General features: G+C 51.2%; 2 protein-coding genes across 2 annotated transcripts in view; one reads left to right on the top strand and one right to left on the bottom strand.

Annotated features, from left to right (window-relative positions):
* Positions 1–5,758, bottom strand: part of MBTD1 (mbt domain containing 1) — an 80,973-nt gene extending 75,215 nt beyond the window's left edge. Inside the window, exons 1-2 of the mRNA XM_044297597.1 lie at positions 5,603–5,758; positions 460–661 (exon numbers count right to left, since the gene is read on the bottom strand). Of these exons, the coding sequence (XP_044153532.1) occupies positions 460–661; positions 5,603–5,623 (223 nt within the window). The 5' untranslated portion in view covers positions 5,624–5,758. The remainder of the gene's footprint in view (positions 1–459; positions 662–5,602) is intronic.
* A 118-nt stretch (positions 5,759–5,876) lies between these two features.
* The window catches only part of UTP18 (UTP18 small subunit processome component), a 49,313-nt gene continuing 37,701 nt past the window's right edge, over positions 5,877–17,488 (top strand). The window contains exons 1-2 of the mRNA XM_044297599.1: positions 5,877–6,022; positions 9,214–9,449. Of these exons, the coding sequence (XP_044153534.1) occupies positions 9,228–9,449 (222 nt within the window). The 5' untranslated portion in view covers positions 5,877–6,022; positions 9,214–9,227. The remainder of the gene's footprint in view (positions 6,023–9,213; positions 9,450–17,488) is intronic.

Here is a 17,488-nt window from a genome sequence, read left to right as displayed (position 1 = left end):
TTTTTTTTACTCCTGAAGCCCCAGTATGGTGGAGAAACCTAGAGGAAAGGGACATTGTATGCTTTTCTAACCTTCTGCTTCATGTTGCACAATATCTACAGGACTAAAGCCTGTATTAGACAGGCAGATCAGCAAGAGATTGTCGGGAGGGAAGTGTTTCCTCCCGGCAATCGCTTGCTAGTTAGCGGAGGAGACCGCTGCTATTACATGCAGCGATTTTCTCTGCAGCATGGGAAGGAGCCATTGCTCGTCCCTATGCTAACTAGTGGTTTGCTGGCGGCAGATCGCTATTAGACAGCACGATCTGCCGCCGGCAAGCGCTGATGCATGGTAAAAAATCTGAATTGCCCGATGAACAAGCTTGCTTGTTCATCGGGCAATCCGCTAAGCTTAGTGATTATTGGCCAAAATATAAGCCAGTGTTATACAGCCTTAAGACACCAAATATCATCTACTTACCCATGCCAGATTTGCCATCTGGATAAGTGTACACCTGCCCATTGTTCTTAATAATTGGGAGACTGGACTGTAGTGGGGCCACCTCCTCTTCACTCTCGTCGGAGCTGGAGCTGCTGCTGGTGTCCTCACTGCAGCTATCATACCCGTCAAACATTCCGAATGAGTCCCGTCTTTTCCGCACACAGTGTGAAGGAAGGTCAGCCTGGAAAGACACAAACTCCACCAAGTTAACCAAGGCTGAACACACGTCCTATTTGACGGTCAAAGCTCCTGAGATGCCACCTACTGACAAGTCAGCCATTTCTTGTTACATTTCCAAGAAGACCACTATTCCAGCAACCACAAGGGTGGTCACCAACCTCTGATGGCTATGTCTACTAGTATTCAGTGATGCATCTCTCCTGCCCATGTTGCTCCATAACAAGGCAAACATACCATTGAGGAGTCTGGGAAAGCTGGAGGCTAACCAATATGGTTGCTGTGCGAACGGTAAGCTAAGACAGTCATATAGGTTGTCACAGAAATAAACAGAGTACCAAGAACCAGAACAACCCAAGGGCTTCCATTAATGGTATCACTACAGTCGAAGGATGGCAGTAATCCTACTCATGCAGGTCAAATACTGGAGCAGTAGAGGACTTCTGGCATTTCAGAACCACTTATGGGATCTCAAAGATCAAGACGTAATGTTCTCATCAGGAGGATAAGTGGCCATCATGGACTTCTGGTGTGACTGATCTCCGGGAAAACAAAGGACCCTACAGTACAGCCGCCCCATGCACATGACCGTGTCAGCAGATTTAATAAATAGGGTATATGGCCAAATTAACTGGTTCACTGGTTCACGACCAGAGCAGAAAAGTCACAGTCTGGTGCTAAATTGTTCTCTACGTGAACTTTCTTCAAGCTAATCTTGTGGGTCAGCAGAATCAGCACACCTGCATGATGGGCTGCAGGAGTGGAGCACACTGGAGATAACGTCGATCCCAGCAGTGGTCAGGCAGAGGGAAAAGGTCAGCACTTGGGCACCTGGTCACATGTCAAGGGATGCTGAAGGGCTGTCATGGAAGCATAGTTCATGGTTCTCCAAAACAGACAATGCAATATTCATATTCCTTGACCACTAAGGACAAAACAGGACAGGTCGCTGTGGGGTTAAAGGGTATTCTGGGATCCAAGTACCAGACATGGCGCCATCCATGTCTATGTGGTTGTGTCTGGTACTGCAGCTCGGCACTGTGACCTGGAATAGGACTAAGCTTCCGTACTAAACACATATGAATGAGGGCAGAGCTGGTATCGCAGCGAAGGGACAAGGACTCCTGCAGGGGTAGCAAAGGTTGGACCCCTACCAATCACACATAGAAGGCCTATGCCTCCGCTTCCCCGCCAGTGTTATACAAGGCTGGCGCTAGGTGGCATCTTCGGCCATGTGTAAAATCATGCACTTAGTAGATGTGGGCTGTACCAGCCCTGACATCTCAGCCGAACTGAAGTCTTCAACACATACACTGCATTAATTATTTGATGCCATTCATTAGTATGGACAGCAAGCAATGTCACAAAGATGGGCCTCCAAAGCAGCGGTCTATAAACACGTAGCACAGGCTGCCAGGTTAGCCAAAAGGTACGATAAAAAGGATAAAGGATCAATAAAAAGACACGTACTGCTTGCACAGAGACAGTTCTGGAGAGACAGCAGGTGCAATCACTGAAACTTCACACACAAGGGAGCGGCATCACAAGACTGGATACCAAGCTGCAATTAAAAGAGCCTGGCCCACGATAACAGCGGGTAATTACAGGGCAGAGTCTGTTTCTCTTCTTTAATTCCCAACACCCTGATAGATGCCGCAGAGGATCACAAGGGGCACTGCGCCGTGCGAACAGGCGACATTCACGGTGTACCTCCACTGAGGAGTGTCCCAAGGCATTCACAACAAGTTATCCATGTCTATAATGTCAGGATGGAAAGATACATACAGTAGCTATGGAGCCTGGAGGCTTTAGCTCAGACAACTGCATATGTGATTTCTGCCTTAAAGGGGTTGCCTCACCTGACACATTGGTGGCATATCACGAGGATATGCCACCAATGTCAGATAGGTGCAGGTCCCAGAGGCGGTTGCTGCACCTATCTCCAGAACGGAAACCTGGAAGTGAAGGAGAGCCCACTACGCAGCATGGTTGTCATTCATTTCTATGGTTATTTTCAGAAGTCCCATGGAAATGAGTGGTGAGTAACACACAATTACAACCACAGCTCCATTTACTTTTATGGGACTGCTGGAGATAACCAAGCCAAGGGGTCCTCTCTACCAGCTAACCTACTGACAGCTCAGTGTGACAGCTCTATTTCCCAGACTGAACACTGCTCCTCTGACTGGACTCACAGCATCATAATCCAAGCTGCTAAATGAGGTCTGTCCACCTGAGGATAGGACCCCAAGACAGAAGGTTTCTATCCCAAGGCAGAATCCAGGAACCCTGCAGAGACATCAGCTTCAGAAGAAGGAACCAGGACCTTTTGGGTCAGACTGGTGCAATTAGAATGACTTTAATGTTATCCTCTCAAATCTTCTTCAGAACCCCGGGTAACCCTCAGTTTTCAAGATTGCTCCAAGTCCATTCTTTGTATGGTTACTGCATGGACTCCGCACAAAGCCCATCGCGGAAACCACAGCCCAGCGGCTTCTGTTGTGGGATACTTAAAAGGGGTTATCTGGTAATTAATACTGATGACCTATCCTCAGCTGTTCGAAGAGGTCAGGCCTCTTCCTAGGCCATCTGATGTCACATGACCTAATTTAAGCTTAGCCACATGGAAGTGAATGAGGCCGAGCTGCAATACCATGCATAGCCATTATACAATGGACAGCACTGTGCTTGGAGAGCTGCGCTCCCCACAGCTCCAATGAATGTATTGGCTCCCTGAAACAGCTGATCAGCGGGGTCTCAGGACTCTGACCCCCACCGAAGACATAATGATGACCTGAGGATAGGTCATCACTATCATTTCACAGATAACCCCTTTAATGTGAACATACCCTTAATCTAAGTGCACCCCCCTCATCTAAGTGCACCCCCCTCCATTAAAAATAAAAAGCAAAAATCTAGAAGGCTCTTCTTGTCATCTTCCTCTAGTGCAGGGATCGGCAACCTCCGGCACTCCAGCTGCTGTAAAACTAAAACTCCCAGCATGCACACTCATTCAGCTGTAACTGCCATAGAAGTGAAAAAAGGATTCTGGGAGTTGTAGTCTCAGAACAGCTGGAGGTTGCTGATCCCTGCTCTAGTGCATGACACCTCCAGGGCCCTACATGAAGTAACTTCCTATAAAGAGATCCAGCAGATGACGGCCATGACACATCTCTGCGGGCGCAGCTCTGGAGGAGGAGGAACGCCACCAAATATTATGTAGAAACCAGGCCAGTTTGTCGGAGGTGGTCACTGGTAGGGGTCCATGAGCCAAGACCCTCGCCAATCAGTCCCAGATATCTCAGCATACGTCTGCATTTTCACAAATTGGTAAGGTCTCAATTGATGGACGCCGCCGATTTCACCATGTCTTGATAACTCAAGCCCACACTGACAAGGCTGCAGTGGTTACAGACAGGACTATCTGTAGCGCCACCCTAAGGTGGAGGATGCACAACACAAGGGAGGTCATCGCTCTTATAAAGTTGTGGAGCTTCCAGATTATAACTGACCCGTGTCCACGCTGGAGATATCACAGCAGCCTCCACAATTACAGGACTCAACCACTAAACCTAAAGCCATCCTCCAACAACCAGATCACATCTTCAATCAAGAAATTGAAGGGGTGCAGAGAGTTTATATACCGTCCCCGTCCATATCCACCACCAGTGCTGCCCCCATATCCATCACAGATGTAGTGAGACTGTGGAGGAGACGCGCTCCTGTCTCTGTACATCTGGACCACAATTTGTTTCATCACATTACTTATCTACCAATTAAAGCCAGCGTGATAGTCCAGAGCTGCATTTACAATTCTGCTGGTTGTCACAGGGAACAGTCAGCAGGCTTACCAACAAATCTCCTATAAGGATTTACCAGATTTCTGTACAATGACTACACTTCAGAATGCAGCTCTGAAGCCAAATACAGACAGTAACTCAGGACCAGAACAAGATAAGTAATGCAACGTATGTACACAGGGACTCTACCAGTAGAACAGTGAGTGCAGCTCTGGAGTATAATACAGGATGTAACTCAGGATCAGTACAGGATAAGTAATGTATGTACACAGTGACTCTAACAGCAGAATAGTGAGTTCAGCTCTGGAGTATAATACAGGATGTAACTCAGGATCAGTAATGTGATGTATGTACACAGTGACTGCACCAGCAGAGTAGGGAGTGCAGCTCTGGAGTATAATACAGGATGTAACTCAGGATCAGTACAGGATAAGTAATGTATGTACACAGTGACTGCACCAGCAGAATAGTGAGTGCAGCTCTGGAGTATAATACAGGATGTAACTAGGATCAGTACATGATAAGTAATGTAATGTATGTACACAGTGACTCCACCAGCAGAATAGTGAGTGCAGCTCTGGAGTATAATACAGGATGCAACTCAGGATCAGTACATAATAAGTAATGTAATGTATGTACACAGTGACTCCACCAGCAGAATAGTGAGTGCTGCTCTGGAGTATAATACAGGATGTAACACAGGACCAGTACAGATAACACTGTTCATCTCCTAATATGTAGATTATTTCTGTACATAAGCAGTCATTTGATGGACCTGTGTGTTCACGTGGTGAGAGGCTTCTGCAGTACATAAACACCCAGTGTGGGTCCCACGTGAATGCAGCCCCTGGTAATAAGTGTGGTGCAGGCTTCATACAGGGTGCACCGCTGACAGCCACTGACTTTTCGGGGTTCGGGGCGCCCCCCTGTGGTTGGCAGAGATTAGAACACACACTCCATGCATATAGCAGCAGCTGCAGGATAAGGCATCCTCACACACCTGCCGGGGGCTCAGGGACTGCAGGGGCTACAGGGTGGCAGCCCCCTCCAGAGACCAGAACTGGGGTTCACCTCTAGTCAGGCCTCACTGCAGCACAGGAATGACAACAAAGGGGGCAAAGCCTGAGCCCTGCCCAGCCACTCACCAGCTCCTTAGCCCTTTCCATCAGCCCCTCATGGAGGACCCGGGTGTGAGTTCCCAGCGCCGTGGAAACCGGACAGAGAAACGTGATCTTCCCTCAGCTCAAAAACAATGAACTCCAGCACAACATCAACAAAACCAGCAGCACGCCGCCACTGCGCCTGCGCGCCCCGCAGCTTGTCATAGGCTCTCGCCTAAGGGGCCATACCCACTTCCGGCGGAAGCTTGCTTGTGCGTTCCTCACAAGCGCCGGAAGTGGGCGGGGCTTGCCAGGCAGTGACGCCCAGAGGCTTTTCACAGCGTATGTTGCCTCTGTAGTAATTGCGGTGGAGCCAGAAGTAAAGGCAGGCGCGGGAGCCGCTAAGGGGCGTGGTTCCGGGTTTGGGTTCAAAGGTCGCAGGAAACTCCACGTGCTTTTGCAGAGGTGAGAGATGTGTGCGGTGGTCCCCGTGTGACCGGGGCTGTAGTATGTGTTCTGTGGTGGTCAGCGTCTTAAAGGGGTGCTCCAGCCATGCAGGGAGTGGGAGACGATTATTTAGTGTATTTGTAGAGGGAGCATTTTGGGTGCAAAAAAATTGCCCAAATCTGTTCGGGAACCATTGGTTTCAATGGGCAGTTGCAGCTGAGGGCCTTTGCTGTGCGGTTTTGAAGGCAGAGCCAAGCATGTGCAGGTTTCTGCCCTGGAATACGTGGCAGATTTTTGACACCCGACCGTTCTGTTGATCCCCATCTGAGCTGCAGTTTTTGCGGCTTGGATGCGGCCCATTCACTTCCATGGGGCATCAAAAGATACGGACAGCACACCGTGTGCTGTCCACGTCTGTTGCGTGTTCCGGAACAAGAATAGCCAGTTATATCAATGGCTGTCCGTGCCGTTCCGCAAATTGCGGAACGCACATGGATGCCGTCTGTGTTCTGCGGACTGCAAAACGCACAACGGTCGTGTGCATGAGGCCTAAACCTACCCTCGCGGTATGGAGCAGCAGTGCACTTACCATTTATGGCAGCTCTGGAGTTTTCTGGTATCGTGGCCAGTTTATAGACCGGTGATTAATAGCTGGTAAATAATGTCGGATCACTCGAATGTGATTCCTCAGCCCCCCCAACCATTCCCCCTTAGCGTGGTAGTTGAGAATGTGCTCTGCTTCTTCATTTAAATTGGTATCCTGATTACTAATAGATTGGTGGGGGTCCTACTGCTGGTACTCCTACTGATTGCAAGATTGGGGGGCTATACCCGTTGCAGCCCCCTGAAATGAATGAAGCAGCTAGTCTAACATGAGTGCGCCCCTGCTCCTTTAATTTCTACAGGAATTCCAGAGATAGCCGAGAGGATAACTTGACATAACCAGAGTGCCCCTTTAATGACTATAGGACAGAGAGATTGCAAAGACAATGCTCATTCTCGATTGTGCAGTGAAGAGTATCTGGGGCCTAAAACCCCCATTTTGAGTGATCGGTGCAGCCCCCTCCATGATCACACAGTTATCACCTTTTCCTGTGGGTAGGTTATCAGTGCACGTGGCGAGGAAAACCATGGCATTTTTAGTGCCACGTGGAGGCCACTGACAGGCGGATCTGGTGACGTGAGGCAGAGTGGTGTGGTGAACTCAATAAATTGTATTAGTAAGTTCCTTTAGGCGCTGCTTCCATCACATTTTGGAAAATGAGTGGCCAAACCTCTTAGGCCCCTTTCACACGAGCGTGACGGATTAGGCTACTTTCACACTGGCGTTTCTGGGTCTGCTTGTGAGATCCGTTTCAAGGCTCTCACAAGCGGCCCAAAACGGGTCAGTTCAGCCCCAATGCATTCTGAATGGATAAAGATCCGCTCAGAATGCATCAATTTGGCTGCGTTTGGTGTCTGTTACGTTTTTTAGACGGTCACTAAAATGCAGCTTGCAGCGTTTTGATGACCGTCTGACTATGCAGAGCCAAACAGCTCCTTCTATACTTACAATGTAAATCAATGGGGATGGATCCGTTTTTCACTGACACAATATGGTGCAATTGAAAACGGATCCGTTCCCGATTGACTTTCAATGTAAGTCATAATGCAAGTCTATGGTGAGCAAAACGGATCCGTCCTTCCGTCTTATGGATTCCGTTATGTTCTGATATAACGGACTCCATAATGCTAGTGTGAACCCACCCGTAGCAACCATCAGGGAAAAACGCATTGCAACCACACTTGCTCGCGGATGCAATGCGTTTTTCACTGAAGAGACCCATTCACTTCTATGGAGCCAGGGCTGCGTGAAAAACACAGAATATAGAACATGCTGCGTTTTTCACGCAATGCAGAACTGATTTGTGAAAAAAAAACGCTCATGTACACAGACCCATTGAAATGAATGGGTCAGGATTCAGTGCGGGTGCTATGCGTTCATGTCACGCATTGCACCCGCGTGGTAAACTCGCTTGTGTAAAAGGGACCTAAGGCCAGTTTCAGACAAGCGTATTCAGTCCGGTAAACACGCTCCCTGTGTCGGCTGTATTACCTGGGCTGAACACTGCTTCTGTGACACGAACAATGTCATTATAACGTTGTGTGTTTCTGCCCAACCGCAGCCATACTGAATCGTACCCACATAATGCTGTCAGTACAGCCGCGGTCAGACTGGAATCGACAGCATTGTAAATTGTGTCACAGGAGCAGTGTTCAGCCAGGGAAATACAACTCCCACTGTATTCACTTGTCTGAAACTGGCCTAAAGGGGGGGTCCAACTTAGGATCGTTATTGAGATAAACACCTCCCCCTTATCAAGGTCCCCTTACCTGCTCCCCGATGTTCAGTTCCCGCCCAGCTGTTTTCACTGTTCTTCAGATCCCACATGTAACCTTAGTCACATTCAGAGGTCACGTACGCGGCTGCAGCCAGTGGTTGATCACGTGCCACTTGGGGGACATGTCACTGCTGCCAGTCATTGGCTGCAGCGACGCACAAGACTATTGGGGTCATTTATCAAACTGGTGTAAAGAAGAACTGGCTTTGTTGCCCATAGCAACCAATCAGATTCCAGATCATTTTCCAAAGGAGCTGTGAAAAAAATGAAAGGAGGAATCTGATTGGTTGCTATGGTCAACTAAGCCAGTTCTGCTTTACACCAGTTTGATAAATGATCCCATATGTCCATACCTGGCTGGATTAAAACGTTCCAGAGACTGGAAGATGGAGCAACAGTAGCACGTGCTCCACCTGCCGCTCTCTTCGTTTTGGGGAGGGGGGTCATCAAAGGAGCTGTGCAGATACAAGAAAAGTACCTTCCTGCAATGGTGGTCTATGACAGACGGCTTCTGCAGGAAGGGATCTGTTGCGTCTATGTAGCACCCGTCAATGTGATAATTATTAGGGGGGTCTGATGTCTGGGACCCTCGCTGATCACGAGAACCACCAGACCTTTCACTTCTGTCACTCCCAATAGAAGTGAATGGAGCATGGATCACACATGCACACTACTGCTTCGTGGGGGTCCCAGTAGTCGGACCCCCAGTGATCATACATTTATTACCTGACCTGTGGATAGGTGATTTATGATGTTCGCGGGTCAACCCCTTTAATGGAACATTTCCATGGCGTCGCTAGGAGGTAATATTTCTTTTTTATGTCCTAGCTGTCAGAAGTGAAATGCTGTCAGCAAAGCGCAAGACCCTCGGGGGTCACAGCCCTCCTCAGAGAAAGCGGCAGCAGAATAATACAAAGCCACAGCCGAGCAGAAAACAAGAAGAGGAGCTGAAGGCGAAACACTTACAGATGCTCGCGGAGAAGCCGGACACAGAGAAGTGTCTGGAGGATTTGGTCTTTGGTGGAGAGGATGAATTTGTGGACAGGCTGCTCAGTCATTCCAAGGTATTTCTTATGTTTGATGAAGTTCTTGTCCTCAGGATAAGGTCATCAATATCAGATCGGTGGGGGTCTGTAAAACAGCAGGCACCTGAGGGGTTAATAGCGGCGGATCGTAGCGCGCAGTCATAGCGGCTGGGTGCCGGGTATGGGATATGGCCGGCACCCGCAGCGCAGCCTGTGTTTGTATTAGGCATAAACTATATTCATTGGTGGCACGGTGCCCCCCCAACCCAATATGTTATTATCATTGGTGGCAGTTCCGATCGGAGCCCCAGCAGTGTAAGCCTGGGGCTCCGATCGGTTACCATGGCAGCCAGGACGCCTGAAACCCTGGCTGCCATAGTCAGCTCCCTGCTGCTGTGTGTACTATGCACAGGGCAGCAGGGACAGTGTGAAGTCCTATTCACCCTAATAGAGCTCTATCAGGGTGAATAGGACAAGGGATGAAAAGATCCCAGGTTCTAGCCCCTAAGGGGGCGGGCGGGGTGGAGGGGGGGGGACTGTTCTATTATGGTCCAGACGTTCCATAAAATGTGGAATGCATGCGGCTTTTTTGGTGTTTTATTTTTTTCACGTGGTATCGAGCATCGCTTTACTTTTTTATGGTATCGAAAGAGTCAAAATTTTGGTATCATGACAACCCTAGGTAAGACATGTGTTTTTTTTTTCTCGCCCATTTTCCTTGGGGGACACAGACCTTGGGTATAGCTCAGCTCCCTAGGAGGCGTGACACTAAGTAAAACTGTTAAGCCCCTCCTCCATCAGCTATACCCTCAGCCTGGAGATAGAGGCTACCAGTTTTAGCTTAGTGTCCAAGGAGGCAAGACACTCCCTGCTACTGCAGGGCTGTTTACTCCTTGTTATTTTTACTTTTTCTTCTAATTTTGTTATTTTATTTTTTCCTAGGGATACCAGAGACGCATTAGACCTCTCTGCTCTCCCGGGGTTGAGCTGCGCCAGTGCCAACTTATCTGCACTGCTGCCTCCCCCACAGAAGCAATAGGAGGATCTGGGCAGCAATGGCTCCCCTACATCCCGCCAGCTAGGGGGTCGCCCGCACGCCAAGCCCCTCTTCCAGCTTCCTGCCACTGCGGTGCCAGTGGCTGAAGGGGCGACCCTGCTGGAAAGGACTGAGGGTGAAGACGTCGGACGGTGAGATGGCTATTCCAGCCCATACCCCGTCCCTATCTGCAGCATCTACCCCTCTGGGTAAGGGGGGCACCCGTGGTCGCTCATTCTGAGCGCTCATCTGCAGGACAATGCAGCACAGCAGCATCCTCAGCACCCCCACGCCGTTCCCCCCCACGCTGCTATCTTCCCCCCCCCCCTCCCTCCCCCTCATTCGGGGCTGACTCCATTTTTCTCTTCTCTCTCTCCCCCTTCCCGCCGAGAACGGGGGGCGGGGCTTAGCGGTCCCGGCAAGGGGCGGGGCTTACGCGCGCGTCATTTTGGGGGCGGAGCTACGTTCTCCTTCACAGGAGACATTTCAAGCGCTGGAGGGGGCGGAGCTTGTTCCCCGCGCTTTCTGCTGAGGTTTCCCGCGCTTCCTCACTCCTGACAGGAAGCTGGGACACGGTGGGGAACTCTAACCTCCTGTGTACATCGCTCGGCTTCTGTGGGCGCTCTCTGCTGCTCTCTGCTGCTCACTGCTTCTCTGCTGCTGCTGATCTGGGCCATCTCCTGACGTTCTTCTGAGGCACTGGTAGGACAGTTAACCCTCTCCTAACCCTCCTGGTCATAGCTGCTATAACCCTTTGTGGTCTCTATATTAGAGTACAACCACACTTCAGCATGTCAGATCCCACAGGTGCCCCCAAACCCTGGTACCATGCCTGTACCGCCTGTAAGGAACTTTTTCCGCGGGGGCAATCTGAGCCGCATTGCCTTGCATGTCAGGCCCCGGTGCAGGGCCCGCTTCCCGCTGCGCCCCCCGGTGCCTCTGAACCCCCTGACTGGGCTAGGTCTCTGTCTCAGGCGGTGGAAAGCCTTACACACGTAGTGGGCCGTCTCGTGGATAGACCGCCTCTCCCGCAGGCTGCCACAATCCCTGTCGCACCCGCTGGGACTACCGTTTCTGCCGCCCCCACTGGTTCCCTGCCTCCCAGCGAATCTTCCAGGGCCCGGCATACTCAGAAACGTTCAAGGGTTGAGCGCACATCTTCTCCAGATGCTTCGCTCTCTCCGCCATGCGTGCGAGCTCAGTCAAGTCTATCCTCTCAAAGGGATACGCTTTCTGAGGGAGGACTGGCGGATTCGGACGTGGACATGGACTCAGAGCTTCCGTCCAAATTGGCGTCCGCGGTGGGGCATCTTGTCACTAGCATCCGTGATACCTTTCAGCTACACGATGACCCCCCCAGCTCTGAACAGGCCGGCGTGTCCTTTCTCCGCCCCAAACAGGCCTCCAAGGTTTTTCCCATACACGCTGATTTTTCTTCTGTGGTATCCAAGGCTTGGACTCGGCCTAACGTCCGCTTTATTACACCCAAAAAGCTGGACATTTGTTATCCCTTTCCAGCGGATTCTGTGACCACATGGACATCCCCGCCTAAGGTTGATCCTCCCGTGGCTCGCCTGTCCAAAAGCACTACTATTCCTGTACAGGACGGATCTTCCCTCCAGTCTGTTGAGGACCGTCGTACGGAATCCCTCTCCAAGGCCATATTTACTGCCTCTGGTTCGGCCCTTAGACCGGTCTTTGCCTCCGCCTGGGTTGGCAAAGCGGTCTCTGAATGGGGTTTGCAACTGGAACGGGAGTTAGGGTCGGACGTCCCTGTTCAGGACCTCCGTTCCTTAGCCCAACTAATTGTTCAGGCCGGAAAATTCGTCTGTGAGGCCTCCCTTGATGCGGGTGCCCTCATTGCCCGTTCCTCTGCCCTGGCAGTTTCTGTCAGGAGGGAACTCTGGCTGAAGGTTTGGGTGGCGGACGCCGCTTCCAAACGCTCTTTGGCCGGCCTACCATTCACGGGTTCCCGCCTGTTCGGAACCCGTCTGGACGAACTTATATCAGAGGCCACGGGTGGGAAGAGTACTCACCTCCCCCAGTCCAGGCCAATGGGCGCCCCCCGTGGTCGCGCTGGTTCGTCCCATTTTCGGTCCTTTCGCAAGCCCACCGGGTCTAGACCCGCGGCCAGTTCTTCTTCCTCTGGCCCAGCCCAGGATAGACGCAAGAAGCCGTTTTTTTCGGACGCAACCTACCTGGCGCAAGTCCCAGCCTGCACGGGCTCCCACAGGCCAGCAGCCCTCTGCCTGAAGGTGCGCCCCCACCTTCTCCTATTCAGGAACGTATGGCGGGCCCACATCTCAGACGCATGGGCGCTCGAGATTGTATCTTGCGGATACAAAATCGAATTTGCGTCCATTCCGTCAGACCGTTTCTTCCGATCCCGTCCTCCGCGAGATCCCGTACGAGTGGCCGCCTTCTTCGCGGCCATTCACTCTCTAATGGACAAGGGTGTCGTCGCCCCCGTGCCTCCGACGGAAAGGTTCAGGGGGTTCTACTCGAACCTCTTTGTGGTTCCCAAGAAGGAAGGCTCAGTGCGTCCGATCTTGGACCTAAAACGCCTGAACCGTTTTCTCCGACTGCAGAGATTCCGGATGGAGTCTCTCAGGTCCGCAGTGGCCTCCCTGGAAAGAGGGGATTTCATGGCCTCAATTGACATTCAGGATGCATACCTCCACGTTCCGGTTGCTCCATGTCATCACCGCTTCCTGCGCTTCGCGGTGGGGGACGATCACTTCCAATTCGTCGCCCTTCCCTTTGGTCTGGCGACGGCTCCTCGAGTGTTCACCAAGGTCCTGGCCCCTGTCTTGGCCCTTCTACGTTCAAGAAGTGTTTTTCTTCTCCCATACTTGGACGACATCCTGGTCAAGGCACCCTCCTTCTCTCAGACATCCCGCAGTGTGGAACTCACTCTGGAGACCCTGACGCGGTTAGGTTGGATTATCAACCACCCCAAATCTTCCCTTACCCCCTCCAGACGGCTGATCTTCCTGGGGATGCTCCTGGATACAGAGTTGGCGGAGGTCCGCCTTCCGTCGGACAAGCGTCTGGCCCTTCGCGGGTCGGTTCGCAGTCTCCTCCGTCATCACCGCCCTTCCCTCAGATCCAGCATGCGGTTGTTGGGAAAGATGGTTGCCTGTTTCGAAGCGGTGCCGTTCGCACAATTCCGATCCCGCACCTTTCAGAGGGCAATTCTGTCGGCCTGGGACAAATCACCGAGGAGTCTGGACAGGACCTTTCTTCTGCCTCCCCTGGCTCGGGCTTCCCTCGGCTGGTGGTTGCATATCCCTCTAAGGGGGAAGTCCTTCCGTCCACTGAACTGGCTGGTGATTACCACAGATGCCAGCTTACGGGGGTGGGGGGGGGGTTTTCCCTCCCCGGTCCGTCCAGGGCGTTTGGTCTCTATCGGAGTCCAGACTTCCAATCAATATTCTGGAACTGAGGGCGATTCTTCTGTCCCTCAGACACTGGACCCATCTGCTGAGGGGCCACCCTGTTCGGATCCAATCGGACAATGCCACGGCTGTGGCATACATAAACCATCAGGGAGGCACTCGCAGCGATGCAAGAGGTGACCCTCATTCTCCTCTGGGCGGAGACGCACGTGCCGGCCTTATCTGGCCTCCAAATTCAACCACAAGGTCCCCCTATACCTGGCCAGGGCACGGGACCCGAAGGCATACGGCGCCGACGCGCTCGTCCTTCCGTGGCGCGAATTCTCCCTTCTGTACGTCTTTCCTCCTTTTCCCCTCCTGCCACGGGTTCTTCGGAGGATCGCGGCAGAGGGCGTCCCCGCGATTCTAATCGCCCCGGATTGGCCCCGCCGGTCTTGGTACGCCGACCTAATGTTGCTGTTGGCAGACGCACCGTGGCCATTGCCCTCCAGGGAAGACCTTCTCTCTCAGGGACCGATCTTCCACGAGCATTTAGGCTCGCTACGTTTGACGGCGTGGCTATTGAGACCGCCGTCTTAACGCGACGGGGTTTCTCCGCGGACGTAGTCCGCACCATGATCCGGGCTCGTAAGCCCGTATCCTCTAGGATCTACTATCGGGTTTGGAGGTCCTATCTGGGGTTCTGTGAGTCCCGGAGCATCCCACCTCTCCGGTTTTCTCTTCCCACAATCCTGTCCTTCCTCCAGTCGGGTCTGGACCTGGGGCTGTGCCTCAGTTCTCTGAAGGGTCAGATTTCGGCGCTGTCTATTCTTCTCCAGCGTCCCCTGGCCCCTCTAGGGCCAATTAAGACCTTTTTACAAGGGGTGGCTCACTCTGTTCCGCCGTACCGCCCTCCAGTTCCTTCCTGGGACCTGAATGTGGTGCTCTCGGCGCTCCAATCAGCCCCCTTCGAGCCTTTACGGGAGGTCTCCCTTCGCCTTCTGTCCTGCAAGGTCATCTTTCTTGTGGCCGTCACGTCTCTCCGACGGGTGTCGGAGTTAGCTGCTCTTTCTTGCGCCGAACCTTTCCTGATCTTCCACCAGGATAAGGTTGTGCTTCGGCCTGTCCCGACTTTCCTGCCAAAGGTGGTCTCCGCCTTTCACATCAATGAGGACATCGTCCTTCCGTCGCTCTGTCCCTCTCCTTCCCACCCCAGAGAACGGGAACTGCACCGTCTGGATGTGGTCAGGGCGTTGAGGATTTACTTGGAGGTCACCGGGTCCTTTCGGCGCACGGACTCCCTGTTTGTGGTTCCGGAGGGTTCGCGCAAAGGGTTGGCGGTCTCCAAGGTGGCTATTGCCCGTTTCATTAAACTGGCGGTGTCTGAGGCTTATCGAGCCAAGGGCAGACCTCCGCCTTTCGGCGTCACTGCTCATTCCACCAGAGCAGTCGGAGCTTCCTGGGCGCAGAGGCATCGGGCCTCGGCTGAACAGTTGTGCAAAGCAGCCACTTGGTCCTCTCTGCACACTTTCACAAAGTTCTATAGGGTGCATACGCATGCATCAGCGGATGCTGCTTTGGGCCGCCTGGTTTTGCAGGCAGCGGTTTCCTGATGCTCTGGTGGTGTTCCGCCTTGGGTTTGTGGTCCCTCCCTTCTTGGACTGCTCTTGAACGTCCCAAGGTCTGTGTCCCCCAAGGAAAATGGGCGAGAAAAGGAGATTTTTGTATAACTTACCAGTTAAATCTCTTTCTCGCTCTTCCTTGGGGGACACAGCACCCACCCTTCTGTGTTTGGTTACAGGGTTATGGTCTGGCGCCCCGTTGGGTTGCTGGCTGGTTGTTTCCGTTATTGGTTGTTATCCTTTCACTACTTGGACACGCAACTGGTAGCCTCTATCTCCAGGCTGAGGGTATAGCTGATGGAGGAGGGGCTTAACAGTTTTACTTAGTGTCACGCCTCCTAGGGAGCTGAGCTATACCCAAGGTCTGTGTCCCCCAAGGAAGAGCGAGAAAGAGATTTAACTGGTAAGTTATACAAAAATCTCCTTTTTTTGGTTTTTTTTATTATACCGTAATTATATGTATTTTAAAAGGGTTGTTTCACTTCAGCAGGTAAATTATCATGTAGAGAAAGTTAATACAAGGCACTTACTAATGTATTGTTATTGTTCATATTGCTTCCTTTGCTGGCTTGATTCATTTTTCCACCACATTATACACTTTTTGCTTGGTTACGACCACCCTGCAATCCAGCAGCAGTGACCGTGCTTGCATACTATAGTTAAGAGTGGTGACCTCTCTTGTGGCTGGGACTGTGGGAGCTTTTTTGTATAGTATGTAAGCATGGCCACCACTACTGACTTGCAGGGTGGTCGTAACCAAGGAAACGAGGAGAAGTTTATATTGTGGTGGAAAAATGAATCCATCCAGCAAAGGAGACAATATGAACAATAACAATATATTAGTAAGTGCCTTGTATTAACTTCCTGTACATGATAAATGCCATTTTCTGAATTGAAACAACCACTTTAGGTCCCTTTCCGACGAGCGGGTGTAACGCTGCGGACTCGCAGTGCGACATCTGGCCTGACCTTCCAGCACTGCCGGGGTCGTATAGCATTATATTGATTTTATGATGCCATGTAACCCTTAGGCCCCTTTCACACGGGCGAGTTTTCCGTGCGGGTGCGATGCGTGTGGTGAACGCACTGCACCCGCACTGAATCCTGACCCATTCATTTCTATGGGGCTGTGCACACGAGCGGTGATTTTCACGCATCACTTGTGCGTTGCGTGAAAATCGCAGCATGCTCCTCTTTGTGCGTTTTTCACGTAACGCAGGCCCTATAGAAATGAATGGGGTTGCGTGAAAATCGCATGCATCCGCAAGCAAGTGCGGATGCGGTGCGATTTTCACGCATGGGTTCTAGGTGACAGTCTATTCACTGTATTATTTTCCCTTATAACATGGTTATAATGGAAAATAATAGCATTCTTTAATACAGAATGCATAGTATAATAGTGCTGGAAGGGTTAAAAATAATAAAAAAGTTAACTCGCCTTCTCCTCTTGTTCGCGTAGATCCCGGTCTGTTCTTTAGCTGTGGCTAAAGGACCTTTGATGACGTCAGATCACATGCTCCATCACCATGGTGATGGACCATGTGATTGGAGCATGTGATCTGACGTCACCACAGGTCATTCAGTCCACAGCTAAAGAACAGACCGGGATCTACGCGAACAAGAGGAGAAGGTGAGTTAACTTTTTTATTATTTTTAACCCTTCCAGCACTATTATACTATGCATTCTGTAGTCAGAATGCTATTATTTTCCCTTATAACCATGTTATAAGGGAAAATAATACAATCTTCAGAACATCAATCCCAAGCCCGAACTTCTGTGAAGAAGTTCGGGTCTGGGTACCAAACATGCGCGATTTTTCTCACGCGAGTGCAAAACGCATGACAATGTTTTGCACTCGCGCGGAAAAATCGTGCATTTTCCCGCAACGCACCCGCCTCTTATCCGGGCAAAAAACATGACGCCCGTGTGAAAGAGGCCTTACAGTTCTGGAATGCTGTCAGTGTCATATAATACATTCCAGAACTATAAGTGTATAGTATTATAGTCTATAGTATTATAAATCTATATAATGCTATGCGACC

This window comes from Bufo gargarizans, chromosome 6 (assembly GCF_014858855.1).
Source record: "Bufo gargarizans isolate SCDJY-AF-19 chromosome 6, ASM1485885v1, whole genome shotgun sequence".
Classification (NCBI taxonomy): Eukaryota; Metazoa; Chordata; class Amphibia; order Anura; family Bufonidae; genus Bufo; species Bufo gargarizans.
This window is presented reverse-complemented; position numbering and strand designations above follow the sequence as displayed.